The 27,037-nt window shown below is 49.8% G+C and overlaps 3 protein-coding genes across 4 annotated transcripts in view; 1 reads left to right on the top strand and 2 right to left on the bottom strand.

Moving 5' to 3' along the window:
* Window positions 1-15,585, top strand: part of MAST1 (microtubule associated serine/threonine kinase 1) — a 30,435-nt gene extending 14,850 nt beyond the window's left edge. Inside the window, exons 12-27 of one of the 2 annotated variants that reach the window (XM_012729050.1) lie at window positions 4,170-4,255; window positions 4,345-4,553; window positions 7,162-7,300; window positions 7,415-7,547; window positions 7,680-7,845; window positions 7,957-8,058; window positions 8,230-8,352; window positions 8,852-8,961; window positions 9,566-9,744; window positions 9,821-10,071; window positions 10,387-10,593; window positions 10,817-11,046; window positions 11,292-11,414; window positions 11,513-11,649; window positions 13,963-14,150; window positions 14,248-15,585. In XM_012729050.1, coding sequence (XP_012584504.1) covers window positions 4,170-4,255; window positions 4,345-4,553; window positions 7,162-7,300; window positions 7,415-7,547; window positions 7,680-7,845; window positions 7,957-8,058; window positions 8,230-8,352; window positions 8,852-8,961; window positions 9,566-9,744; window positions 9,821-10,071; window positions 10,387-10,593; window positions 10,817-11,046; window positions 11,292-11,414; window positions 11,513-11,649; window positions 13,963-14,150; window positions 14,248-15,482 — 3,618 coding nt within the window. In that variant the 3' untranslated portion in view covers window positions 15,483-15,585. The remainder of the gene's footprint in view (window positions 1-4,169; window positions 4,256-4,344; window positions 4,554-7,161; window positions 7,301-7,414; window positions 7,548-7,679; window positions 7,846-7,956; window positions 8,059-8,229; window positions 8,353-8,851; window positions 8,962-9,565; window positions 9,745-9,820; window positions 10,072-10,386; window positions 10,594-10,816; window positions 11,047-11,291; window positions 11,415-11,512; window positions 11,650-13,962; window positions 14,151-14,247) is intronic. The other variant, XM_004688713.2, reaches the window with a different exon arrangement.
* A 289-nt stretch (window positions 15,586-15,874) lies between these two features.
* On the bottom strand, window positions 15,875-18,371 carry DNASE2 (deoxyribonuclease II, lysosomal). The gene is made up of 6 exons (XM_004688252.2): window positions 18,102-18,371; window positions 17,810-17,990; window positions 17,641-17,719; window positions 17,208-17,372; window positions 16,916-17,113; window positions 15,875-16,539 (listed from the first exon to the last, which is right to left on the bottom strand). The coding sequence occupies exons 1-6, from the start codon at window positions 18,191-18,193 to the stop codon at window positions 16,163-16,165; spliced, it is 1,092 nt and encodes a 363-aa protein (XP_004688309.1). The 5' UTR covers window positions 18,194-18,371; the 3' UTR covers window positions 15,875-16,162.
* Window positions 18,372-19,327: 956 nt separating this feature from the next.
* KLF1 (Kruppel-like factor 1 (erythroid)) lies at window positions 19,328-22,404 on the bottom strand. The gene is made up of 3 exons (XM_004688712.2): window positions 22,318-22,404; window positions 20,824-21,643; window positions 19,328-19,598 (listed from the first exon to the last, which is right to left on the bottom strand). Exons 1-3 carry the CDS (start codon window positions 22,402-22,404, stop codon window positions 19,423-19,425), a joined length of 1,083 nt encoding a protein of 360 aa, XP_004688769.1. The 3' UTR covers window positions 19,328-19,422.
* Between the last annotated feature and the right edge of the window lie 4,633 nt (window positions 22,405-27,037).

The raw sequence follows: 27,037 nt of genomic DNA, 5'->3' as shown, positions 1-27,037 counted from the left end.
TCTGAGCTTCAGTTTCCCCTTTTATAAAACATGATAATAACTCTTCCTCCTTGTACTTTTTTCTTTCATGGTAAAATACACATGACATAAAATTTACCAGCTTGGCTGTTTGTAAACGAACATTATAAAAAGTTAAAAAGAAAAAAGATGACAATTCAGTGGTATTTCGTACATTCACAATGGGGGGGGCACTCACTCCTACTACCTAGTTCATCTCAAAAGGAAGCTTTGGACCCATTGAGCAGTCACTCCCCATCCCCGCTTCTTCCCTAGCCCCTGGCAGCCATTAATCTGCCTTCTGTCTCTATGGATTTGCCTCCTCTAGACATTTCATATAAATAGAATCATTCACTTTGTAGCCACTGGTGTCTGGCATAATGTTTTCATCTATCTTTGAGCATGAATCAGCACTTCATTCCTTTCTATGGCCCATTTTCCATTGTGTGGATAGGCCACATTTTGTGTATTCGTTATCTAGCATTTGGGCTGTTTCTACCTTGGGCTATTGCATGAGTAGTGCTGCTGTGAACATTTATGCTCACATGTTTGTTTGAATAACTGCTTCAATTGTTTTGGGTATATACCAAGGAGCTGGGTTGGTCTGTAATCTATGTGTAATTAACCTAGGGACCCTGCACGGGGTTCACTCAACTTCAGTCAGCATAATGAAAATTGCTGTGGTCCCACCCAAACCAACCACCTCTTGTCTAGTGGAGACTGCCTGTCATGGTGACTATAAGTATTTTCTCTGAACTATCTAGTACCTTCCAAAAATTGAAACAAAATCAGTAGATTTGGCCTTGATATTATGGTTTGGGTTTTCATTGGAAAATTTAGAAGTTCTGACCAAATTGTATTGCAACCACCTGGCATTTGAGTTTGTAATTTTTAAAAATATTGTATTCATTTCTTTTTGCATAGAAACTGCGTGTGGGCCAGAGGTGGGAGGTGAGACAGAGTGGGAAGCAGAACAGGCAGATTTACTGAAATATCCTGATGAGGGAAGCAGTGGCCGAAATAGGAGAGGTCTGCTGTACCATGTGGGTCACCTTTCTGGCTGGGATTGAACTCAGGCTATTGTGGTGATAGTGCTGGGACTTAACCCCTAGGCCACCAGGGAGACCTGAGATTGTGATTTTTTTTTTTTAAAGATTTATTTATTCGTACAGAACTGGGGTACAGGCCAGAGATGCGGAGGGTGAGAGGATTCACCAGAGACAGAGCGGGGAGCAGAACAGGCAGATCGACGAAATACACTGCTGAGGGGAGCAGTGGGCGGGCCAGGAGAGGTCTGCCTCACCATGTGGTCGCCTCCGGGGCAGGCGGGGATTGAACTCATGCGGAAGTGGAAGTGGCTTTAGCTTCTCAGTGCAGTGCTTTAACCCGCTGCACCACCAGGGAGGGCCCTGAGATTGTGATTTTTGTTTCAAATTACATCTATCAATTCACAGTCATACATCTTTTTATTTTATTTTGTAAAATTTATTTATTCATGCATACTAGAACTAGGGTGCAGGCCAGAGGTGAGGGTGTGGGGGTAGGGTGCAAGGATTCACCAGAGACAGAATGGGGAGAACAGGCAGATGTACTGAAATATACTGCTAAGAGGAGCAGCAGGTGAGATAGGAAAGGTCTGCTGCACCATGTGGGTCAGCTCCCTGGCCTGGGATTGAACTTATGCCACAGTGGCTGTGGATAGCTTCATAGTGCTGAGACTTAACCCCATGCATCACCAAGTAGGTGCAAGTCAGTAGTTTCATATTTCATATCTCTTTGTGTAGTATTTATATAATGAATCTTTTTTCTACTAAGGAAAATAAAAGTAACTTTCAAAAAAGATTTATGGGGCCTCCCTTGTGGTGCAGAGGTTAAAGTCTTAGCACTCTCAAGCTGCATTGTGACTTCCATCCCTGCTCAGGGAGCTAACCCACATGGCAGCAGCAGACCTCTCCTATCTTGCCCACTGCTCCCCTCAGCAGTGTATTTCAGGAGATTCACCTGTTCTACTCCCCCGTCTGTCTCTGGTGAATCCTCTCACACTCCCCTTTACCTCTGGCCTACACCCCAGGTCTTATATGCATAAATAAATCAGTCTTTAAAAATAAAATGTCTCTGGTGGTGCAACAGGTTAAAGCACCGTATTATGAAGCTCGCCAAAGCCACTGCAGCATGAGTTTGATCCCTGGCCAGGGAGCTGACCCAAATGGCGTGGCAGACTTCCTCTGACCCACCCGTTGCTCCCCTCAGCAGTGTACTTTGTCAGTCTGCCTGTTCCACTCCCCAGTATGTTTCTGGTAAATCTTCTCACCGCTCCCGCTCCTCTGGCCTGTACCCCAATTCTGTAAGCATAAATGAATAAATCTTTAAAAAAAAATTAAAACTAACTAAATAAAATAAATAAAAAGTCTCCCAATATATCCACACTTGTCTCCCATTACCTTATATTCCCCAAATATTATTACAATCATGTATTTCTTAATGACATTTCAGCCCATGAGAGATTTACATATGATAGTAGTCTAATAAGTCTACCCTCTAGCCTAGGTGTGTGGTAGGCTATACCACCTAGGTTTGTGTAATGACACTTTGTGACTTTTACACAATAATGAAATAATCTACAGACATATTTCTTGGGACATACCTCTCTTAAGGCATGTGTGACTGACTTTATATAGTTCCATTTACCACCTTTATTTTTATTTATTTTTAAAGATTTTATTTATTTATGCTTACAGAACTGGGGTACAGACCAGAGGTGTGGTGGGTGAAAGGATTCACCAGAGACAGAGTTGGCAGCAGAACAGCAGATCTACTAAAGTACACTGCTGAAGAGAGCAGCGGGTGGGTCAGGAGAGGTCTGCCACGCCATGTGGGCCAGCTGCCTGTTGGGGGATTGAACTCGTGCTGCAGTGGCTTCGAGAGCTTCATAATGCGGTGCTTTAACCGGTTGCGCCACGAGAGAGAGCCCTGCCACCTTTAGTTTTTACACAAAAGCATAGAGCACATATTGTGCTTTGCTTTCCCTCATTTACCAGAATACTCTGAACTTTCTGAATCAGTGTATAAAAAGGGTCCTCATTTGTTTAGACAGTAGCAAACATTCCTTTATATAGAAGTACCTCATGTTTATTTAACCAATTTCCCATGGATGGGAATATGAGTTTATTCTAATCTTGTGATGAGCCAAATTGTACATGTGCAAGTATGTCTGGAACATGAAATTGCTGTGTCAATGGGGACACATTTGTAATTCAGATACACAGTAAAGTATTTTCCGAGGAGGCTGTACCAGTTTAAACTCCCAAAAGCAAGGTGTCCAAAGTGTCCCCACAGCTTTACCCACAGGTAATGTCAACCTTTGGATTTTTCCCCAACATGTTAGGTGAGAAATGCTATCTTTTTTTAAAAAAAAATATTTAATTATTTATGCATAGAGCTGGGGGACAGGCCAGAGATGTGGGAGGTAAAAGGATTCCCCAGAGACAGAGTAGGGAGCAGAACAGGGAGCTATACTGAGGTAGACTGCTGAGGGGAGCAGCAGGTGGGTCAGGAGAGGTCAGCTCCCTGGCTGGGGATCGATCTCATGCTTCATTGGCTGTGATAGCTTCATAGTGCTGTGCTTTAACTTGTTATGCCACCAGGGAGGCCTCCATATATATTAGGGTAATTATAATTTTGTAGGTTTCTGTTAAAAAAATTTTTTTTTATGCATACGGAACTGGGGTATAGACCAGCAGTGCAGAGGTGATGAGAGGATTCACCAGAGACAGAGTGGGGAACAGAACAAGCAGATCAACAAAGTACACTGCTGAGGGGAGTAGCAGGCAAGACAGGAGAGATCTGCTGCACCATGTGGTTCACCTCCAGGGATCAAACTTGTGCTGAAGCACCTGCAGCTAGCTTCACAATGCTGTGCTTTAACCGGTTGTACCAGGAAAGGCCCATTTTGTAGGCTTCTGACTAGGTGTAGCACCCAAGTGCTCAAAAATTTTTGAGAACATGGCTTCAGACTCCGTCTTGGGTTGAAGTCCTGACTTGGTTATTCCCTTAGGGTGGTACTTGAATGAAGGACCCAACCCCACTTTCTCTGCATCTCAGTTCCCCTCTGTGTAAAGTGGAATAATAAGAGTCCCAGTCTCATGATGATGGTCCCAATCTTTCCCTTACAGGGCCGCAGCACCACCACAAAGACTAAGAAACCTCCTGGAGAGAATGACTTTGATACTATCAAGCTCATCAGCAATGGTGCCTATGGGTGAGCCACCTGGGGCTCTAGTGGGGGGAGCGTGGCAGAGGCCGGGTGTCTCTGAGGTGATGGCCAGTCCTTGCTCTCTCCCCCTACAGTGCAGTCTACCTGGTGCGGCATCGTGACACCAGGCAACGCTTTGCCATGAAAAAAATCAACAAGCAGAACCTCATCTTGCGCAACCAGATTCAGCAAGCCTTCGTGGAGCGGGACATCCTCACTTTTGCTGAGAACCCCTTTGTGGTCGGCATGTTCTGCTCCTTTGAGACCCGACGCCACCTCTGCATGGTTATGGAGTATGTAGAAGGTGTGGCTGCCTGCAAGTTGCAGGGGAAATGGGGGGTGCACACTGATTGGGGCCATTGGGTGGCCTGTTGGATCCCTACTCCCCATATTGACCATTTATCCATCTGTTTACATATCCAGTCATTGATTATCCATTCCATCTACTTGTATCCAGTCGTCTATTGGTTTATTCATTTCATCCATTCATCCAATTATCTATATTTGTACATTCTTACAATTGTTTATCCACTTTACATTTATTTATTTTAGAGATTTATTTATTTATGCATACTAGAACTGGGATGTAGGCCAGACGTGCAGGGAGTGAGAGGATTCACCAGAGACAGACTAGGCAGCAGAACAGTCAGGTCCACTGATATACACTGCTGAGGGGCACAGCAGGTAACACAGGAGAGGTCTGCTGCACCTCCCTGGCTGGGGATCAAATATGTGCTACAGTGGCTGAGGATAGCTTCATAGAGTTTCACTTTAACCTCTGTACCACCAGGGAGGCTCCTAATTTTCAATTTACTAATGTATCATCCACCTCTGCGTCTATCCATCCATTTAGTATCTAACCATATTTATTCATCCATCCATCCTCAATTCCAGCATCTAGCTATCCATCCATTCATCTATAATTCATCCATCAATTTATCTACCCATCTTTTTACTGTTCATCCATTCATCCAACAACCAGTGTATATGTTTTTCATCTGTTTATCCATTCATCCATGATGATATTCACTCAAGCACTGATCCATTCAAGCATCATGACCCTACATGTTGTGGGCTACCCCTCCATACTCAAGCTTTCTTCAACTATTTGGTCACTCAATGTTTTCTCCTTATCACCCTCATTCCACTTTCTGCTTTATGCACTGGTATCACAGTGGGGGCCCAGACACACACATATCTTCTTCATAGAGGTTCATTCTGATCTGTGTAGACAGATAGTAACTGGGCAAAGGCAGAGAGACTGGGTCCTTTCATGTAGTGTGGACAGTGCTGAGGAACATGAAGGCCAAGGAGGTCATGGGGTAGGCAGGGGGCTTCTCTTTCCCAGAAAGTAGGAACCCTATGTACAAAATCTCTTAAGTGAGCAGGTATCAGTTTGGCAGAACAGTGAAGAGGCCAATGGAGCTGTAGTCAAGTGAGAGAAGTAGAGTGTGGGGATGAGGATGGAGAAGTGATGGGGGAGCATATAGGATCTTGGAGACCCCAAATTGGCATTGGATTCATTCTGGTTCAATATAGGCAGTCACTTGACTATTTTAAGTAGAGTTGCTATGATCTGATTTGTGTTTAAAGAATATTCATTTAGCTGCTATGGAGAGGACAGAACCAGGGAGACTGTGGTAGAAGTGACTGAACAAGTCCTAGGTCACATGGAAGTCAGAAGTGAGCACAATCTAGATTTTTTTTTTTTTGGTCGATTGAACATACAGTAGGAAATTTGCTCAGGTCCTCCTGAGCATTATCTAGCCCTGAGTCTCATTTGGAGTCACCTCATCTTGGTTCTTAGCATAAGTATGTGTGTCAGGATTACCTGGGATTGTTGTCAAGTTCAATTTCCTGGGCAGCATCCTCAGAGAATTCAATTTTAAGTTTTTGTAACCAGTTTAGGATAGCTTATGAAAAAAGATGGTTATGACTTAAAATAAGAAACTCATTGTTACCTTCAGGAATAGCTGTATCTAGGTGCTCAAATCATGTATTAGGACTCTCTCCATATCTTGGCTCTTCTCTCCCATGTATGGGCCACCTTTTGGACACTTCCTGATATAGTGAGGTTACCATCCCTCAGATCCCAGCTTACAACCTACAAGTTTAGCAATCTTTGTGAAAATAGAAAAGTTCAAGGACTGACTCTTTAGAGCTACTTGGGTTTTATGTTATCTTAGATATTACACTTGGGGGCACTCCCTGGTGGCACAACAGGTTAAAGTGCAGCGTTATGAAGCTATCTGTAGCCATGTAGCATGAGTTCAATCCCCGGCCAGGGAGGTGAGGTGACCCATATATGGTGTAGCATACCTCTTCTGTCTTGCCTGCTGCTTCCCTCAGCAGTGTACTTTGTCGATCTGCCTGTTCTGCTCCCCACTCTATCTCTAGTGAATCCTCTCACTGCCACTGCACCTCTGCTTGTACCCCAGTTCTGTATGCATAAATAAATAAATCTTTAAAGAAAAAGAAAATGATACTACACTTGGAAGGAAATATGACCTTGAGAATGCTCCTTATAATAATTCTGGTGGGGATTGGTAACCTATATTTTACATCTTAAGGCTCAGACTGTCATTGTCCAGACTCCAGTTATATCAAGGGCAGGGCTGTCAGACTCAGTTCGTAAGTAGACAGCCTTCAGTCTTCACTTTACACTTTCAATTCCTTGCATTAACCCAAATTCTCTTTCTCTCTAAGTCTCAGATCATACCAATTTTGGACGATACCTAAGGGGGTAAGAGAGGCCTGGCAAAAGGCACTTCCTGTGTGACTTAAAGATAGGGAGATCTTTCTCTGAGTCTCAGTTTTCCTTAACTGTAAAATGGCACATAACTTGAGAACCCGGTGCTTATCAAGTGCTCAGCTCTGGCCCTCTTCATGTGGGTCTACTCCTTCACCTGCAGGGGGCGACTGTGCCACCCTGCTAAAGAACATCGGGGCACTGCCTGTAGAGATGGCCCGCATGTACTTCGCTGAGACCGTGCTAGCACTTGAGTACTTGCACAACTATGGCATCGTACACCGTGACCTCAAACCTGACAAGTAAGCTTTGACCTCTCTTCTTACTCCTTCCCTGCCCCTTGGGAGGCACTGGCAGAAAAGGTTCCTGAGTGACATGCATGGGTCTCACCTCTGAGCCCCTACTCATGTCTGTAGCCTTCTCATCACCTCCATGGGGCACATCAAGCTCACAGATTTTGGCCTCTCCAAGATGGGGCTCATGAGCCTCACCACCAACCTCTATGAAGGCCACATTGAGAAGGATGCCCGGGAGTTCCTGGACAAACAGGTGTGTGTGCAGGCATGGGGGGCTCCCTCTGAGTGACCTGGCGACACTGTGGGGTACAGGGCCTGGTGGGGGTGTGGCTCCCCCTCGAGGCCCCTCCTGCAGTCAGGGTGCAGGCTGATCACTGGCCCCCAGGTATGTGGGACCCCAGAGTACATCGCACCCGAGGTCATCCTGCGCCAGGGCTACGGAAAGCCAGTGGACTGGTGGGCCATGGGCATCATTCTCTACGAGTTCCTGGTGGGCTGTGTGCCCTTCTTTGGAGACACACCTGAAGAGCTTTTTGGACAGGTCATCAGTGGTGCGTGCTTTTGTGTTGGGCAGGTGGGGTGTATGATGTGTTGGGCAAGTGGGATTATGCCAGTGCCATATGGACTCCAGATGCAAGCCTCATCCTCTCCTTGCTCTGCAGATGACATCCTGTGGCCCGAGGGAGATGAGGCTCTGCCCACAGATGCCCAACTCCTGATATCCAGTCTCCTGCAAACCAACCCCTTGGTCCGGCTCGGGGCAGGTAAGTGATCCATTGTGCTGAGAAACCAAGGCCTGAGTGGCTGATGTCCTGGAACAAGGGCTCCTAAATCCAGACCCAGCGTGAGCTCTGAATGCAGTGAGCCCAGGCTGGACAGCCCATCAGCTGTTACTGGAATTCCCTCCACAATTCCTTACACCCTGTTTTCCTTAGGTGGTGCCTTTGAGGTGAAACAACACAGTTTCTTTCGAGACCTGGACTGGACAGGGCTGCTGAGGCAGAAAGCTGAATTCATCCCTCACCTGGAATCGGAGGATGACACAAGCTACTTCGATAGTGAGCAAGAACAGGAGGCAGGCGGGAGTTGAGGGTGGGATTCCTTGAGAAGGCCTGGAGGAAAGGCAGCAGAGCCATGGCCTGATATAGGCATGGGGCTCAATCTAAGAAGTATGTAACAAGTTAAGTATGAGTCTGGTAAGACCAGGAAGGTGATGACAGGCCTGGGAGGGTGGGTATGGGTGGGAGCAAAGAGGTCAGTCATAGTTGAGCCAAAGTATGGACTTAGGTAGTGCTAGAGCTTAGAAGGAGGCAGGGGTTGGGGCTTGGACAGAGGTGGAACTGGGGTAGAGAGCACTCTAGTTGGGATCTGGGGGTGTGGCCTCTCTGGAGGGTGTGCCACAAGGTGTCTTTCAGAGGACCAGGAACCCAGTCTGGGGGTAGCATCTTGATGAATAAAATAGGACATGAGGCAGGACATGGCCAGATGAACATCAGGTTCCCATGGTGGTATGATCTGAGGAATGGACCCGTGCCCACAGACATGGCCCTTCCCCAGCCCGCTCAGACAGGTATCACCATGTGAACTCCTATGATGAGGATGATACAACGGAGGAGGAGCCTGTGGAGATCCGCCAGTTCTCTTCCTGCTCTCCACGCTTCAGCAAGGTGGGCTGAGGATGGGCTATGGGCTGGGTGAGGTCCGAGGTTGGGGACCTGAGGGTATGGGTCTTTTTATCTGGGAAGTCTGGAAGCAGATCCCCAGCTCTGGGTTTCACTTTGGGAGGGTTCCTGAGTGGGGTGGGGACTGCGGAAGATGGGGAGCGGAACTGAGAGGCAGCATGAGGGTCTTGGGAAAGGCCTCAAATTGAGTGGGTTCTAAGAGGAACCTGAACAGTTTTGGAAAGGAGGGCCCCAATGGGTCTGGGTTAGTTCTGGACAGGGTGGAGTCAGCACCTGGGATAGAGGATGAACAAGCTTGTGGCAAGCTTGTGGCAAGCTCTGTCTAGCTTTGAGGAACAACTTATAGAGGGTCCCAGGGCCTAATCTAGATGAGGGTACATATATTTGGGTGGGTTTGGAAGGTGTAGCTGGAAGGAGAACACATAATTCAAGGCAGGAACTGAAATAGAGCAAGACCTAACTTTGTGATTGTGGGAGGGGTCTGAAGAATAGTAAATTGTTGGAGGAGGAGGATACAAAATTGGGCAGGGCCCAGCCTAAAATCTGGATGCCAAACTTAGGGCACACAGCTATCCACCCTACCTCACAGGTGTACAGCAGTATGGAGCAGTTGTCACAACATGAACCAAAGACCCCAGTGGCAGCAGCCGGGACCAACAAGAGGGAGCCAAGTGCCAAAGGCTCAGAGGAGAAGGTGGCCTGCAAGCGAGAAGGCCTGGGCGGCCTGACCCTGCGTGAGAAGACCTGGAGAGGGGGCTCCCCAGAGATGTGAGTTGGCAAAGGGTAGTGTTCGGGGGTGGGGCCAAAGGCGCGTGTCTTCTCTGACCACAAGCCCCTTGTGCAGCAGCAAGCGTTTCTCAGCATCTGAGGCCAGCTTCCTGGAAGGGGAGGCCAGTCCCCCACTGGGCACACGTCGCCGATTTTCAGCGCTGCTGGAGCCCAGCCGCTTCAACACCCCCCAAGAAGATGAGGATGAGGCTCGACTGCGCAGGCCTCCTCGGCCCAGTTCTGATCCCCCAGGCTCATTGGATTCGCGGGCTCACAAAGAGGCAGCTCAAGGGGATGGTACCCTCAATGCTGGGGACACCGAGGCCAGTGAGTGTCCCCTCTGATCACTATCCCAATTCAGTAACAAACTTAAATTGAATTTCAGTGAGCCTGGTACTGTTTATGCAAGATCTCACCCACTCTTCACTCCTGCAATTCTCATCAGGAACACTCCAAATCCATACACAGTCAACAAATGTATTTGAGCCCTCTTCTGTATCAGGATCTGTACTAGACGCAGGTTACCTGCTCCCATGAAACTCACAATGCAGTGAGAAAAGTGGAAGAGCGTTCTAGGCAGAATAAAAAGTGTCACAGAGATTATGATCTTGGAATGACCTTTACTTACCTGCTTTGTTGCAGCAGAACAGCCACAACCTGGTGACCTGTGCCCCACCTCAAAGGATGGGGATCCATCAGGCCCTAGAGCCACCAATGACCTTGTTCTGCGTAGGGCACGGCACCAGCAGCTGACAGGAGAACCCGTGGTAGAGAAGAGACCTGCTCGAACTGGGGGCAAAGTCATCAAGTCAGCCTCAGCCACTGCCTTGTCTGTCATGATTCCTGCAGGTGACGCTAGGCTGTTACAGGGAAGGTGTGGGAGGGGCTGTCCCAGATTGTGCCAGGTCAGGCTAATGGAAATACTGCCTTTTCTTTGTCCACAGTGTTTGGCTCTGAGGTGGACCAGTGAAAGCCCTGAGACTTACTCTGGCTTGTGGGGGAGGGAAGAGCAGATACTAGGAAAGCTGTATCTTACTGGCCTTGACCCCTGACCATTTCTCTGTGTCTACAGTGGACCCCCATGGAAGCTCACCTCTGGCCAGCCCCATGTCACCTCGCTCTCTCTCCTCCAACCCATCCTCACGAGACTCCTCACCCAGTCGGGACTACTCACCAGCTGTGAGCGGGCTTCGCTCTCCCATCACCATCCAGCGCTCAGGCAAGAAGTATGGCTTCACTCTCCGAGCCATCCGTGTTTACATGGGTGACTCAGATGTCTACAGTGTCCACCACATTGTCTGGGTGAGCACTCATGGGGGGTGTCCTGGGATGGGGTTGGGGAGAAAGTAGGTTTTCCAGGGATGAGGGACAGCTCCAACTCCGGACTTAGGCAGTCTTGGTGACTTTATTTGTAAAGTGAGGAAAATAATTGCCATTTCATACAGTGTTATGAGAATTGCTGTACATGCAGGTGTCTGGCATATAAGCTTAGTGAGCTTTCCTTGTTACTGATCCTGTTAACCTGCCTTTGTGGGCTCCTGTTAAAGCACGTGGAGGAGGGGGGCCCAGCCCAGGAAGCAGGCCTCTGTGCCGGGGACCTCATCACCCATGTGAATGGGGAGCCTGTACATGGCATGGTGCATCCTGAGGTCGTGGAGCTGATCCTTAAGGTGAGTGTAAGGGAAGAGCACCCGGGCAGAGGTGAAAGGCTGGTGAAGGAGGTCCCGGAGAGCCACAACTGCTTTCCTCCCTTTCTACTCTCTCTCAGAGTGGCAACAAGGTGGCGGTAACCACAACACCCTTCGAAAATACCTCCATCCGCATAGGCCCCGCGCGGCGCAGCAGCTACAAGGCCAAAATGGCTCGGAGAAATAAGCGGCCTTCTGCCAAGGAGGGCCAGGAAAGGTGCGTGGGGCCAAAAGCAGTGGATAGGACTAACTGCAGGACTCAGAACACTACAGATTTTGAGCAGTGGGTCAGACTTTGGGCTGGGTGGGCCACTGGATTGGACAGGAGCCCAAAGTACACAGGTAGCCGCTCTGGTTTCTGAGTGAAGAGCAAAACCCAGAGAACAGAGAAGAAGCTAGAAAAATGGAAGGTTCAAAAAGGGAAGCCATGCCAGATTTTTAGGCAGGGAGATAGGCATTGTAGGAGTGTCTTGGAAAGTTAAGCAGAGCTTGGTCCTCCCTGGTGACACAAGGGGTTAAAGCGCAGCACAATGAAGTTATCTGTAGCCACTGCAGTATGAGTTCGATACCTGGCCATGGAGGTGACCCACATATGGTGAGGCAGACCTCTCTTGACCTGCCCGCTGCTCCCCTCAGCAGTGTATTTCAGTCAGTCTGACTGTTCTGTTCCCCACTCTGTCTCTGGTGAAATCTCTCACCCCCTACTCTTCTGGTCTGTACCCCAGTTCTTGTATGCACAAATAATAAATACATAAATAAATAAATTTTTTTTAATGATTTCTTCCTCTTCTCAGAAGAGCTATTGAGCCTGCAGACCTGAAGCACTTGGTTCTTCTTCTTTTTTTTTTTTTTAAGATTTATTTATGCATACAGAACTGAGGTACAGGCCAGAGGCATGGGAGCAGTAAGAGGGTTCACCACAACAGAATAGGGAACAGAACAGGCAGACCAATGAAGTACACAGCTGAGGGGAGCAGCAGCGGGAGAAACAGGAGAAGTCTGCTGCGCCTCCAGGGCCGAGGACTGAACTTGTACTGAAGTGGCTGCTGCTAGCTTTGCAGTGCTGTGTCCTAACCCGTTGCCCCACCAGGTAGGGCCCTAAATTTTTTTTTAAAAAAAAAAGTTAAGCAGAAAAATACCGGATGGTTTCACTCATAGCAGGAGTATAATGGACCAGGTGAGAAAATAACAAAAATAATGAACAATCATATACCAGAGACATTTTGCAGGGGTGGAGTGGGGAATGGGATCAAAAACGGGGGGTGGGGGGTGGGGAGGGAAATGCACGGGATTATGGTGATGGCACACTGGTGACTTGGTGATGGGAAACCCGTGGGGATTACAATTGAGATGGAAAAAAAAAATGTACAAAACGATGTAAAAATAAACTTTTGTAAAATAAAAAAAAAAAAGCCAGCAGATGTGGGAGCTAAAGGGGAGCACTGTTCAGGGGATGGCATTTAGACATTTGGTAAGGGCTAGGACAAGGGATTTCTTTCTTTCTTTTTTTTTTTTTTTTTAAATAATTATTTATGGGCCCTCCCTGGTGGCACAACAGGTTAAAGCCAGCACTACAAAGCTGGCTGCAGCTGCTTCAGAGTGAATTTGATCCCCAGGCAGGGAGGTGACTCACATGGCGCAGCAGACTTCTTCTGTCTCACCCACTTCTCCCCTCAGCAGTGTACTTCACCGATCTGTCTGTTCTGCTCCCCACTCTGTTTCTGGTGAACCCTCTCATTGCCCCCTGCTTTTGGCCTGAACCCCAGTTCTGTATGCATAAATAAATAAATCTTTTAAAAATTATTTATTTACACATATAAGAACTGGGGTACAAGCCAAAGGTGTGGGAGAGATTTCACCAGAGACAGAGTGGGGAACAGAGCAGGCAGATTGACTGAAATACACTGCTGAGGGGAGCAGCAGACAGATCAGGAGAGGTCTGCCACGCCGTGTGGGTCACCTCCCTGGCTGGGGATTGAACTCATGTTGTAGGTGCAGATAGCTTCTTGGTGCTGCGCTTTATCCCATTGTGCACCAGGGAGGGCCTGGACCAGGGATTTCTATCTGGAATGCACATAGTAAGCAAGACTGGGCCAACTGCAATAATTTCTTGCCTTTTAACTAGGAGATGCTGGGAGACTAGGCTGGGATCAGAAGAGTACTCTGTTTTGCACAGTGTTTGGCCTGGATTAGGAATAAGTGGGACTTTGAGAGAAGTCATAGCTGTGAAGTGAATTTCTTTACTGAATGATAGGTGGGTTTTGCTGGAGAGAGAGGGACTAGAGAAGTGGGTGAGGACAGAAAGCTCTTTCTGCTTTGATGGATATTTCCAAGTTGGAAAGAAAGTGTGAGAAAGGGGTGGGTAGGTCTTGAGCTGGGAGGAACCAACCAGGTAAATTCTTTCCATCTTGATAAGTGGGTGGCTGGAAAGGGAGGGGCAGAGTATTCCCAGGGGCTATTGTGAGCTCTAAAATGGGAGAAGCTGGGAGTTTTGGGGTCTAGTCAAGGGTTGGTGGCCTTGTCCCCCTAGCAAGAAGCGCAGCTCTCTCTTCCGGAAGATCACAAAGCAGTCAAATCTACTGCACACTAGCCGCTCACTGTCTTCGCTGAACCGCTCCTTGTCATCCAGCGACAGCCTTCCTGGCTCACCCACACATGGGCTCCCAGCGCGCTCCCCCACCCACAGCTACCGCTCCACGCCGGACTCTGCCTACCTAGGTAAGCTGGCCATGTGCTGGGGGCCAAGACTGTGGTATGTGTTGTAGGACTGAGCCCAGGTGTGCCAGCTGCACACAATACCGTCTCTCAACTGCAGGTGCCTCCTCTCAGAGCAGCTCACCGGCCTCCAGTACACCCAACTCACCAGCTTCGTCTGCATCACACCACATTCGGCCCAGCACGCTGCATGGTCTGTCACCAAAACTGCACCGCCAGTACCGCTCTGCTCGGTGTAAGTCAGCGGGTAACATCCCTCTGTCACCACTGGCTCACACACCATCCCCGACGCAGGCCTCACCGCCACCACTGCCTGGCCACAGCGTGGGCAGCTCCAACACAACACAGAGCTTTCCTGCCAAGCTGCACTCATCACCACCTGTGGTGCGCCCACGCCCCAAGAGTGCTGAACCCCCACGCTCACCACTTCTAAAACGCGTACAGTCAGCTGAGAAGCTGGGAGCCTCCTTAGGTGCTGATAAGAAGGGTGCCCTGCGCAAACACAGCCTTGAGGTGGGCCACCCAGATTTCCGAAAGGACTTCCATGGTGAGCTGGCGCTGCATAGCCTCGCAGAGTCTGATGGTGAGACACCCCCTATTGAGGGTCCCGGTGCTCAGCGACAGGTTGCTGTTCGCCGCCTGGGCCGCCAGGAGTCTCCCCTGAGCCTGAGCTCAGACCCACTGCTGCCTGAGGGTGCCCTCAGGCCATCAAAGTCTAATAAGGAGGAATCACTCGGCAGCACTGAGGCCTCTACCCCACCCCGTGCAACCACCCCTGGGAGCAGGACCCTGGAGCGGGACACCAGCTGCACGCGGCACCAGAGTGTGCAGACAGAGGATGTCTTGGGTGGGGCAGCAAGGGCTGTGGCTAAGGCGGCACTGAGTCCTGTGCAGGAACATGAGACAGGTAGGCGTAGTAGCTCTGGTGAGGTGGGCACACCTCCAGTGCCTATTGTAGTAGAGCCAGTGAGGCCAGGGACCAAGGTCCAGACTCCCCAGCCACCAGGAGCAGACTCCAAGGGGTCACGGGAATCTGTACACCTCGCATCTCCTGCCCCTGAGGTCCCACGGGGCCGGGAACGCTGGGTGCTGGAGGTAGTAGAGGAACGGACCACCCTGAGTGGACCTCGTTCCAAGCCCACCTCCCCCAAACTTTCCCCAGAATCCCAGACCCTGGCCCTAACCCCCCCAAAGAATGCACCCAGTGGTGCAGGACTCTCAGCCCCACTGACTTCCCTCCTGGTTCCTGTTACCAAACCTGAGGTGGGGCTGACCTCCCGGTGCCCTGCTGAAGCTGCTCCCCCTGAAGGCCTGACCAAAAAGGGGGCCCCCTGACCCACACCAACTAGCCCATAGCTGAGAGGACTCCTGGCTCTGCGCTGTACAGCGACTGTATACATATGTACACATATAAATAAAGTGCGACCGTGCTCCGTGACCTTTCTGTACTCATCCCTCCTCCCTAGTAAAACACATTTGTGGCCTCGTGCTTGCTCGGGGGCAGAACTCCTGTCTGGTTACCAAAGAGGGAGGTGGGTCTTGGGTGAACCCTCTCTTGCAGTACCACTTGTTTTTTTTTTAGTACCACTTGTTTTTTTTTTTTTTTTAAGATTTATTTATGCATTCAAGAAGTGGGGTACAGGCCAGAGGTGCAGGAGGGCACTGAGAGGATTCACCAGAGACAGAATGGGGAGCAGAACAGGCAGATCAACTGAAACACACTACTGAGAGGAGCAGCGGGAAGCAGTGGGTGTGGATAGTAGCTTTACAGTGCTGTGACTTAACACCAGGGAGGCCCTGCAGTATCACCTTGGATCTCTGTTGCCTCAAGACCCTGAGGAAGCTGCAGTGCTGTTTGGAGATCAGTGCTTACTTGACAAAGGGTTAATAACCACATTCATCAATCTTCTTGTACTCCTCAACATTCCAGAGTCAGGTGCTACAATCCCCATTTCCCAGATGATTAGTCTGAGCCATAGTCAGGTCAAGACACATAATTAAGGTTTAGCTCTTATCTATTCTCCTGAGCTTGCTGGAGAGAAGGCCCTGCTTTCCTCCCTACAGGGCTCCCAGGCCTTCACCAGAGGCTGGAAGGCCTTCCAAAGGGTGGGGAGCTGGGCACACACTATGCCGCCACCCCGGTGCTCTTCTGCAAGGTTCCGATTCATGTCACCTACACAGGCCCAGGGTCCTTCTGGGGCTACACACCATTTGGAGTGGTCTTCTGTGGCACTGAAGGTTGGCTCAGCTGACCCAGGGAAGGCTATCTGGGTCACATCGAGCACCTGATAGACCCCAGAGCAGTTGGAAGGCAGGGTGCCACGAGAGTTTGGCCAAAACTGCACCTGCAGGTTGCTGCCAAGGGCTCCTGCTAACCAGCCGGAGTACAAGTCTGCAGAGGGTGGAAAGAAGATATAGGTAGAGTCAGGGGCACTGCAAGGCATTTCCTAGGTCACTTTCTCTCTCTGAGCTGTTTCCTCAGTTGCCAATTCCTGACAATCCTGGGAATGAGAACGTTAAGATTCACTGCCATGGCCATTAGTATACACTCCTATGTGCATCATAACAATTCTTTAAAGTAGCTACCAGTGTCACCATTTTTTTTCAGTAGGCAAACTGAGGCTTCAGGTAAATCATGTATCTATCACACAGGCAGAAACTAATATTTGAACCCAGGTCTACTGACTGTCTACATCTCATGCTGTAACTCCCAAAGAGGCCTAGTCTTTACTCTTGATCTCCCTGTACATACCAACCGCAGGTCTCACCATCTCCAAAGTTTCCGAATTTGGCAAAGCTCTGGAAAATGGCCCCTGCCTTTGATGTGAGCGTTACACTGCTGTTCCAAGGCTCATGGCGAACATGGTAGCCCTTGATCAACTCCTCCAGCTCAGGGAACTTCTCAGAGAAGTCCCCTTCCAGCTTGTGTTCATATACCAGCGGATAGGTATAGGTCAGCTGTCTGCCTAAAAGACAAAAGGAGGCAAAAACGATGGACTGTTTGTTCCACATTGTAGTCTGGGGTTGAGGAACACACTGTGCCTCCCCCTCCCCACTCACCAATCTTCGGGAACTGGGCGAGTGGAAAAGACACACAGAGCAGTGTCTGTCCATAGAGTTGGGCATTAGGAGGCCAGCTGTATGCAGCAGAGGAAGAAGGTGGAGGAAAGCGAGGAACACTGTGGACTATCCATAAACCCCCATTTTGGCCCAGGAGCAGCACACCTGAACCAGAAGACAGGAGTCAGGGAACTGGTAGAGGCTCCCAACAAGCACATGTGCAACCAGGAACACTCTTGGTTTGCAGGGGGCCTGGAAGGGTATGGGCAGTACAGTGGTCACTGGGGAGCTGTTTCTTCATAGTCCAGAGGACTAATTGAAGTGAGGAAACATGCCCAGAGTCTGACAGAACAGCTCCCTCCTGGGTCAGGGATCAGCAGGGGAAGGTGCCTAGGGAAACCAGAGACCTTCCATCCTCCAATCTAGACCTCACCCTTTGTGTGTCCCCGCCTGGAAGAGTCCAGAACTTTGCTGGGTTTGGGCGGCTGGTCGTTGTAGAGTAGAAAGGCTAGCTGAAGGAGATGCATGTAGCAACGTCAAGGTTTCCCCCAGGCCTGGTCCACCTAAAAGCCCCACCCCGGTTCACCCAAGCACCTCTTCACCTGACTGGCATTTTTCTGGTACAAAGGCAGCAGGCTGCGCCCCACTGCCCCTTCCGAGCTGTTGATGGACCCGACGCCATCGCGCCAACCTCCTGAGTGGTCGTCCAAGTATTTATACCGCAGCCCCCTCTGCGCTGCAACGCCCGATCCACTTTGGGCCGGCAGCTTGTAGACTACGAACCTGGAGTTTGGGGAGACAGAAATGGAAGAGAAAATGGTTACCCCAGGCTGTGAAGTAATGCAGCAACCCCCAGCCCCTCTGGCCTGGGAGGGTGGGTGCCCGCGTACTCACCAGTCCACAGGTTGCCCAGAGTCTCCATAGCAGGTCAGGCTCCCTACAGGGACCCACAGCAGCGCCAATAGCAGCTGGCTCAGAGCGGCCATGGGGCTGGGGTGAAGAAATCTGTGTCGGGACCGCGGGCCGCCGAGTCACGAGCTGGGGCAGGTCCGACTCCGGGCGACTTTCACTTCTCCAAACCTGCTTGGGAGCCCCGGCAGCAACATCACGAGTGTGGAGACGCCGCCCGCGAGCAGAAAAGCAGAGATATGAAAAATGCAACCCCGAAGCCCCACCCCATGCGGGGCGGGGCTTCCTTTCGGGCTATCACTCCTTGCAGGCCCCGCCTCCTACATCCCTATCAACCGACACGGAATACACCCACCCTCTAGCGCTCACTCCAGACCACGCCCCTTTATGGTCAGGTGGCACCAAGTCCCGCCTCTTATTCCTCTTCCGTCGAATCAAAGCTCACGTCCCTCCACGCTGACTGGCCAACACCGCCAACCCTCACCCCTAGGCGGGAGCGCGCTCCTCCGATTTCTGGGCGGGACGCAAGTTTGTAATTTTTTTCCTTTCCTGCTTTACATTTAATTCCTCTGATCTTTGGTCTATTAAGTGGTCCTCATGCTTCAGCCCGCCCCTTTTCATTCTGCATGTTTTCCCGGGATCCCACTAAGCTAAGCGAGTAGCTTGGATGGTAACAAGACGAAGGGTACTAGGGCTCTGGTACTAGGGCAGTGGGGTCTGAGGGCAAGAGGTAGCAAAGCCTGGTGTGGCAGAGGTTTAGGATTTGTGTATGACCCCCACTATCATTTCTGGGGGGAACACATTCCTTCCATCTTCCAACACTCAAAACCCACAAAATCGGTCGAACACTGAAGCTTTATCTGGGAGGGCATTTTTACAGGACCCATAATAACCATTCACAGCAGACTGCAGCCACTATGCATGTCACAGTTGTGAAGCCCCTTCTAGACCCAGGGAAGCCTCAGTCGACAAGCCCTCCCACTTTCCAGGGCCGCCTGTGAGCTGGCCTAAGGGTCCAATAGAGTGTGTCTGGTCGGAAATCTGAGTGTCCGGCTGAATTGTTCATTTGGAAGTCTGTCTCACTGTGCTGCATGACCGTTGGTATTCTGTGTGACCATGTGGCTGAAAACACGTGGGAGCTTCTTTTGGGGGCTCCCCAGGTTTATGGGTCAGTCCTTAATCTTTAGGTGGATCTGTGGTTCTGAGGGGCAGCATGTCCGGGCAAGAGTCCATCAAAAGGAAAACCACCCTCATAGATCTGCTCTTGTTCTGCCCCCAGTCACATATCCAAATGTCTGGGCAGTCCTCAAAGGTGACGCTTCAGATGCAAGGCCAGGTGGTCAGAACGTGAAAAAGCGCGTGGGCAGAGCTGGCAGCGGAAGGGACGCTGTCCGGTGTGCTTCCGGTAGTGACGGGTCAGCTCATCTGAGCGCGCAAACCTCCAGCCACAGCCATCCCAAGTGCAGGCATATGGCTTCTCCCCTGTGAGACAAGGAAGTCTTGAGCAGCACTGAAAGCCCACCCCTCTCATCCCACCTGCCCCATCCTCCCTCTCACCCTCCCCCACATCTGGCCAACTCTTTTGCCGGCACCTAAGCAGAAAGGAGGGGCCTAGAGTGCAAAATGTAAAGAGGCACTCATTCTCCAGAAGAGGAAGGGAGCTCTCTAGCCTCCTCTCTGTGACCCTCACCTTTACTCTGGTACTAGCATCTTTGTGCCTCTCCCTTCCTCACTTCTGACCCAAGTCGTGTCCAGTATTCCACTGATTCCATTTTTTCCCCCTTGTTACCCTTCCTGCATCCTAAACTCATCCACCCTGTTTGTTTTCCTTTTTTTGCCCCCTCCCCCCACCCTGTGTTCCAATTACTCTTTTACCCCAGAGAACCTTCTAGCTGCTGCCCAACCCTGGACTTGGCTCTTCAACTCTGAACTCTGAAATTCACCTTGTGTTCTATGTCCAGTGTGTGAGGATTGCACTTGCCGGGCTACACCTTATCCCTACTGGCCTGGGACCCTAGATAGGTCTGTACACCTGGCCCCACCGTTGGTGAGACCTGACTCCTTCTTCTTTCCCACCCCTTTCCTATTCAGGGCCCCGCCTGGTATTTGGATCCTTCAGACCCAGCTTCTCCTAAGCCCACTCTCCTCTGTTTCCTTGCTATTCACCCTCCCACCAGAACCTGCCTATGTTTGTGGATCCCTGAAACCTTCCATCTTGTAGACTCACCTCCTGAGTCCAGGTCACACTCCCTGCCGTCTGGCTCCACCTCAGTATCTAGCAAACCTGGCTTTATATGACTTTCTACTCCTGGTTACAACCCCTAACTCCCGGCTTCCTGCTTGCCCCAAACCTGAATCCTGTGTCTTTGGGCCTGTCCCCGGCATTGCAAGTCTTCCTCTAGTCCTGCTCCTCAGCTGTGTCTCAACCAGGTCCTACCGGTCAGTTCCCCGAAATGCTGCTCAGCTTCTCTAGGTCCCCTTTCCGTCCCCACCTACCTCCCTCACCGCTAAGGGTACTTTGGCGCCACTCCCGAGGTTGCCAGCCCGCCCCCTGCTCGCAGACTCTGCTGCAGTTCCAGCCTCAGGTCCGGCCCCTAGCATAGGGTCTTCCCTTTCAGCCGCTCCCCCAGGTCAGGTTTCCAGCCCCATACCCCGCGGAGCTGTGCTCTCAAAGCCCGGCCTCCAGCTCCGCATTTCGCGCACTCACCGGTGTGCGTGCGCAGATGCGCCTTCAGGTGTGAGCTCTTGGTGTAACTTTTGCCGCAGCCCGGGTGCGTGCAAGTGTGGGCCGCCTGCCGCTTGCGCGCGCAGGAGCGCCTGCAGCGCTTGGATGGTGCGACTTCGGCTGTCCCTCCGGAATCTCCTACGGTTCCCCCGAGTCCCACACCCGCTGTTCCCGGGCCCACACAACTTAGGAAGGAGGTGGCGGTGGGGTTGGGCGCGGGAGCCCGGAGTCCCCGGAAGAGCTGGAAGTGCCCTTGGTATTGAGGCGTCGGGTACAGCGTGGGGTACCCGGACACTAGCCCGTAGGGGGCGCCCGGCGCCGCAGGCAGTGAAAGCCCGGTCCGCGGGAAGTAACTGCCGGGGGTTCCCACACCCTGAGCCGGGTAAACCGGTTGCAGCGGCATCGCCTTGGGCTCTGGGGTCGGGACCAGGTTTGGACCCACAAAGGCGTCGGGGGCCGGAACTCGTGGGGCTGGGCGCGCCCAGCCTGGGTGACCGTCGGGACCCAAGAGCCCAGCCACCAGCCCCAGGCCACCAGTGTAGGGGCCCAGTGTCTCGGGCTGCTGCGGGAATTGTGTCCCCGTGACTTCTCCCGGGGTCTGGGACGCACCAACCCGCTCTGGGTAGGGGAAGTTGGTGAGGAACAGATCCAGGTCCCAGGCGGAGGCCTCGTCCCTCTCCTCGTCGTCGTGGTCTTTGTCCTCCACCACTGCAGCCTCTGTCTCCAGCTTCACATGAAGGGGCAGCCCAGCAGGGTCAGGTGGGCCAGGGCCCAAGTCCTGTACCTCTTCAGAGCGCCACCACTGCAGGAGGGAGTCAGTAGAGGGAGATTTCAGGGTCCCCAGGGTGCCCAGCCCAGAGATGGAGAGTACCAGAAGCCCTAATGGGCATAGGTTGGCCAGAGGTTCTGTAAAGGGGTCCTGTTTGCTTGTGTCTCATGTCAGTAGGTTAGGCTCCCTGAACAGTGCCTCTAACCCCTAACCCCTGAGCTCCTGGGATAGAGGTCTACTGGGTCTGGCTGGAAACAAGAGATAAGACTTACATTATCTGCAGCCACACTCAAGCATGGGGGAAGGGGTGGCAGAGTCAAGAATGGAAGACTGGTGGAGGGGGCAACTTTGCCTCAGTTTCCCCCAGAATCTCCTTCCCTGTCCCCCACCCTCCCTCCAGATTAATTCCCAACATTAATTCCCATCTGTCCCTTGGACACATTTGGTGTACTCCCCTAATAGCTATAGTTGTCTCACTGAGACAAGATCCACAACAGGTTCAGCTCCTAGTGTCACTTTCTATGACAGAAATACCCCCCTAACTCAGCGCAAGTCCAGTCCCCTGACCTCAGCTGAGGACCCTTGGTTTCTGGCCAGGTCTCTGGACAAGATCTGACCATATCTCAAGGCAAGATACAGACCTGCCCCCCAAAATGTGACCTCAGCCCAGGACCCCACCAGCCCACCTTGACCCCACCTGGCCCCACCTTGAGGAAGTCTTCCTGCGTGTCTGGGAAAGGGCCCAGGGTGGTCAGTGTGCTGATGGAGGGCAAGGCGGTCTCAGCGGCACCCATGGCTCGTGCCCACCCTGGGCCTCAGGCCTCCTCTCCTTCAGCAGTCTCGTGGACTCTGAAGCTCTGATAGCCCCTTGGAAGGCTCCTTTCTGACTTTAGCTGATTGGCTGCAGTCCCTGATAAGGGGCAGGCAAGGCGGGGGTCACTGTTTCTGGGGAATAGGCCACTCTTTTGACAGTTTGGGGTTAAAAGACAGACCCTGTGTGTAAAGCCAAGTCAGATCTCAAGGGCTGGGGGCTCAAGGGTAAGAATATCAGGGATTGGGGGTTCAAAAGTAGAGTAAGATGAGTTACTAGGTTCACGAAGGAGAGACTTGGGAACCTGATTTCAATTACCTTCTTGGAGAAGACATGACAAAGAAAACATGTATTCTGGGAAGGGGTTTGAAGACCTTGTCTTTCCAAGCTGGGGAACTACAGCTCCCCTTTCCCCAATAAAGAGCATCAACCATGCTGATGGTGAGACTTGGCACAAACTCCCTGCCAAGCCACGCATTATCAGAAGACCCAGATGTTGGTTGCTGCTATCAGGTGGGGGCCAAAAACAGACTGGTGAGTAGGAGGACTAGGGACTAGGGTTTCATGTTAGGCTAACTTTAATTTTTCTGGATTATGAGTTCCTCGGGTCTGAGCCCAGTGGCATGTGGGGACTCCACCATCAGCTGGTTCTACCATGGAACCCCAGGCTGTGCTGCAGGGCACGGGGAAGTGTGGCAGCGGAAGCTGGTGGAACTACATTGCTCCCATGTAGTAGGTGCTAGAGAGGGGATGTGACCCCCCCTCCTGTGTGAGACGAGACTGTTGCATAGGGTCACTGGATGTACCTGGCCCTTAGAAGACATGCTCTTGAGTGGGCTGCTGCTGGGTTTCTGACTCAGGGGAGGAAACCGGGATACTGCACCAGGGACCTGCATGCGGTGGCCTGGGAACCCCAAGGGGAATAACAAGACACACATCACAGACAGCTAGTAGTCACTCACACATGAAATATGTAACTACACAGTGACATAATATAGTCCCTGTCAGTATAATTATGTGTCATGTAGCTCATGCACATGCACAATTCCCAGGTACCAGAATACAACCAAATACTACACAGTGTTCTAGCCACACAATCCTTCAGACATAGAATTCATCATCACAGACAGGTGCTAACACAATCACACACAGTCACACTCAAACATTTGACACAATTGAACCACAATCAAATAGACACACGGGAACTACTGGATATGTTGTCACAGAGCTATAGCCTCAGACACAAAAGCCTAATATATGCTGCACACAACTGTCACAAACAGAATGCTGTAGCCATGAAAGCAGCTATTCATGAGACAGAGATAACTGTGCACAGCCCTGTTACATATGTGATAATTTAGTCACACAATTGCACAGCTACCACTGCCCTGGCACAGGGGACAGCCCAGGCAAACACAATCACATTAACATGACTCAATACCCTAGTAACAAAAGACAATTTTGTTCAGACATAGACCGAGCACCACACACAACAATTGGTGTCACACAAAGGCATCACACAAAAAGAGAAAAAAATATGTGTTACTTGGGGGGGGGGTGGCTGGCAGGGAGAAGAGACAACTAGTAGTAGACATACCCATGAGAATGCCTATAATAGTTATTAAGTATACACACACACATATACACATATATACATACACACACATAACCTACCATATATTCCATATATACCATATATAATGACTGTTGCCAAGGATGTGGAGAAGTTAGAATCCTTGTACATTGCAGGTAGGAATGTAAAGTGGTGGAGCAGCTGTAGAAAATAGTTTTAACAGTTCTCCAAAAAGTTAAACACAGTTATCCTATGACCCAGAATTAAAAACAGGGACTCAACTAAATGCTGGTATGTCAGTGTTCACAGCAGCATTATTTTAATAGCCAAAGTGCCAATTAACAAATGAATGGATAAATAAAATGTCCATCCTCACAATGAAATATTATTTAGCAATATGGACCTCTAGTGGGTCTGGGACCTGGGCCGCAACTGCAAAGGATAAACCAGAGGAATGACTGCTATGTTCAGCATTTAGTGAAACTTTATTTTTAAGCATCCCATTCTATACCACTTGTTCCCAAGCTTCAGCAAAAGCCTATATTTTTAATTAAGCTCTGTATACAGTTTAATTTTTCCCAGGACCTCCTCCTCAAAACAGTACAGGGCAGCTTACACACACACACACACACACACACACACACACACACACACACACGTACACCTGGATTTCTTTCCTTAATTGGCACTTTATCTTTACTGAATTGCTAGGCTGCACCAGCATGACCTCTGTCAGTATTCTTGGCTCACACTCCTGGTTTCCCAGGGCTTTCCCTCAGACATATGTGGTTTCTCATGCACCAGGTGGACTGTTACCAGGCATTGAACAAAGTCAAAGTCAGGCGGGCATCACACCAACAATAAGGGAATGAATTTCTAACACATTTTACAACGCAGGTGAATCTCAAAAACATCCAAAGTGAAGGAACTCAAGTCACATATAGTCCTATTTGTATAGAAGCAACATCATACATGCATGTGCTTTGCTTGCCTTCCACCAAAGCCCCTGTGCAATCCTCTATTCTTTCTATTCTTCCCCTGAACCTCTTAAGGAACTGTTCAATTTTTTCAGAGTCTAAATTATTTCTTGGTTTGTTTTACCAATTTGCTGTGAAATCATCTGAAATAAATTTTCGGACTTATTTCACTTAGCATTGTTACCTCAAAATCTGTCTAGTTTGCCCCAAAGGCATTATTTCATCATTGTTAATTAATAGCTGGGTAGTATTCCATTGAGTATGTACCCATCCATTGCTTTATCCAGTCATCTGACAATGCATTTTTTTCTTTTTGTATAGAAGAATTGGGGTGTAGGCCAGAGGTGTGGGGAGATTTGCTGAAATACACTGCTAAAGCAAGACTGGAGAGGTCTGCTGTGCCATATGTGGGCTAGTTAGGGACTCAACTCAGGTAATAATGATGACAGTGCTTAGTTCCAACACATAGGCCACCAGGGAGGTCCCTGGTAGAGAGCTTTCAGGTTGGCTCCATGCCTTGACTGTTGTGAATAAAGCTGCTGTGGACATTGAAGTATATAAATATTTCAGTTTGATTTTTCAAAATTTCACAGTAAATATTTAGTAGTGGTATTGCTGGATACAATAAAATGGATATGGGATTTCCATTTTTAGTTTTTGAGGCATTTCCATACCCATTTCCAGAGTGTTGGACCAGTTACGTTCCCATCAACATGTGTTAATCTTCCTTTCCTCCACATCTTTGCCCACACTTGTTTACACTTTTTTATATAGATCATTCTCAGTGATGAGGTGGGATCTCAGCATGGTTTTGGTTTGCATTTCTCTTACAATAAATGACACTGAACATTTTTTCATGGGTATTTGATCCATCTCTATATTTTCTTTGGAGAAGTGTCTATGTAGGTTCATTTTTTGAAGGGGATTTGGATTGTTTGGTTTTTGTTCTTGCTTTTGTTAAGTTGTATAAATTATATATTTTGGAAATTGACCCTCTATCAGAACTGTGATGTATAAATATCTCTTCTCTGAATTATAAACATTTTTAAAAGGTTAATTTATGCTTACAGAACTGGGATACAGGCCAGAGGTGTGGTGGGTGAGAGGACCACCAGAGACAGAGCAGGGAGCAGAACAATCAGATCTGCTGAAATACACTGCTGAGGAGAGCAGTGGGCAGGTCAGGAGAGGTCTGCCACGCCATGTGGGTCAGCTCCCTGGCTGGGAATAGAAGTCGTGCTGCAGTGGCTTCTGAAAGCTTCATAATGTGGTGCTTTAACATGTTGCACCGCCAGGGAGAGCCCGTGAATTATTAAGGGGCTCCCTGGTGGTGCCAGAGGTTGAAGTGCAGCATTATGAAGCTATCTGCAGCCACTGTGGCACGAGTTCAATCCCCTGCCAGGAAGCTGACCCACTTGGCACAGCAAACCTCTCCAGTTGTGCCTGCTGCTCTCCTCAGCAGTGTATTTCAGTTGATCCACCTGTTCTGCTCCCCACTCTGGCTCTGGTGAATCCTCTCACCACCCTCTATCCTTTTTTAAAAAAGATTTATCTATTTATGCATACAGAACTGAGTACAGGTCAGAGGTGCAGGAGGTGAAAGAATTCACCAGAGCCAGAGTGGGGAGCAGAACAGGCGGATCAACTGAAATACACTGCTGAGGGGAGCAGCAGATGAGACAGGAGAGGTCTGCTTTGCCATATGGGTCACCTCCCAGCCTGGGGATTGAACTTGTGCCTCAGTGGCTGTGGCTATAACTTCATAGAGTGAGATTTCAACCTCTGTACCACCAGGAAGGCCCAAGTCATACATCTTTTAAAACATAGCTTCAAAGAATCTCACTATACATGCCATTTAATTTTTTAATAGGTAATGCAAAGATATCATTAATAAGTCTAAAATTCTAAAAAGATAGTTATCTTTAATGTTGTTTATAAGACTCTACGTAGTCCCATAGTCAAACTTGTCACTGAGTGATTAAAATTTTCCATTCCCTATTCTTTTTTTTTTTCAATCTCATTGATCTAATAGTTTCTGAGCCACCAGGAAGACCCGTGAATTATAA

The sequence above is a fragment of the Condylura cristata genome, unplaced genomic scaffold (genome assembly GCF_000260355.1).
Source record: "Condylura cristata isolate star-nosed mole 26May11 unplaced genomic scaffold, ConCri1.0 scaffold00024, whole genome shotgun sequence".
NCBI lineage: Eukaryota > Metazoa > Chordata > Mammalia > Eulipotyphla > Talpidae > Condylura > Condylura cristata.
The sequence above is the reverse complement of the archived record's forward strand: the minus strand, read 5'-3'. Positions and strand labels throughout refer to the sequence as shown.

Coding starts and splice junctions, on each gene's coding strand:
- DNASE2 (XM_004688252.2), bottom strand. CDS start 18,193: ATGGCCGCTCTGAGCCAGCTGCTATTGGCGCTGCTGTGGGTCCCTGTA. Junction 17,991..18,101: donor TCTGGGCAACCTGTGGACTG/GTGAGTACGCGG, acceptor CCCAAACTCCAG/GTTCGTAGTCTACAAGCTGC. Junction 16,540..16,915: donor ATTCGGAAACTTTGGAGATG/GTGAGACCTGCG, acceptor CACCCTCTGCAG/ACTTGTACTCCGGCTGGTTA.
- KLF1 (XM_004688712.2), bottom strand. CDS start 22,404: ATGGGTGCCGCTGAGACCGCCTTGCCCTCCATCAGCACACTGACCACC. Junction 21,644..22,317: donor CGCAGGAAGACTTCCTCAAG/GTGGGGCCAGGT, acceptor TCCCTCCTGCAG/TGGTGGCGCTCTGAAGAGGT. Junction 19,599..20,823: donor GCATCTGCGCACGCACACCG/GTGAGTGCGCGA, acceptor CTTGTCTCACAG/GGGAGAAGCCATATGCCTGC.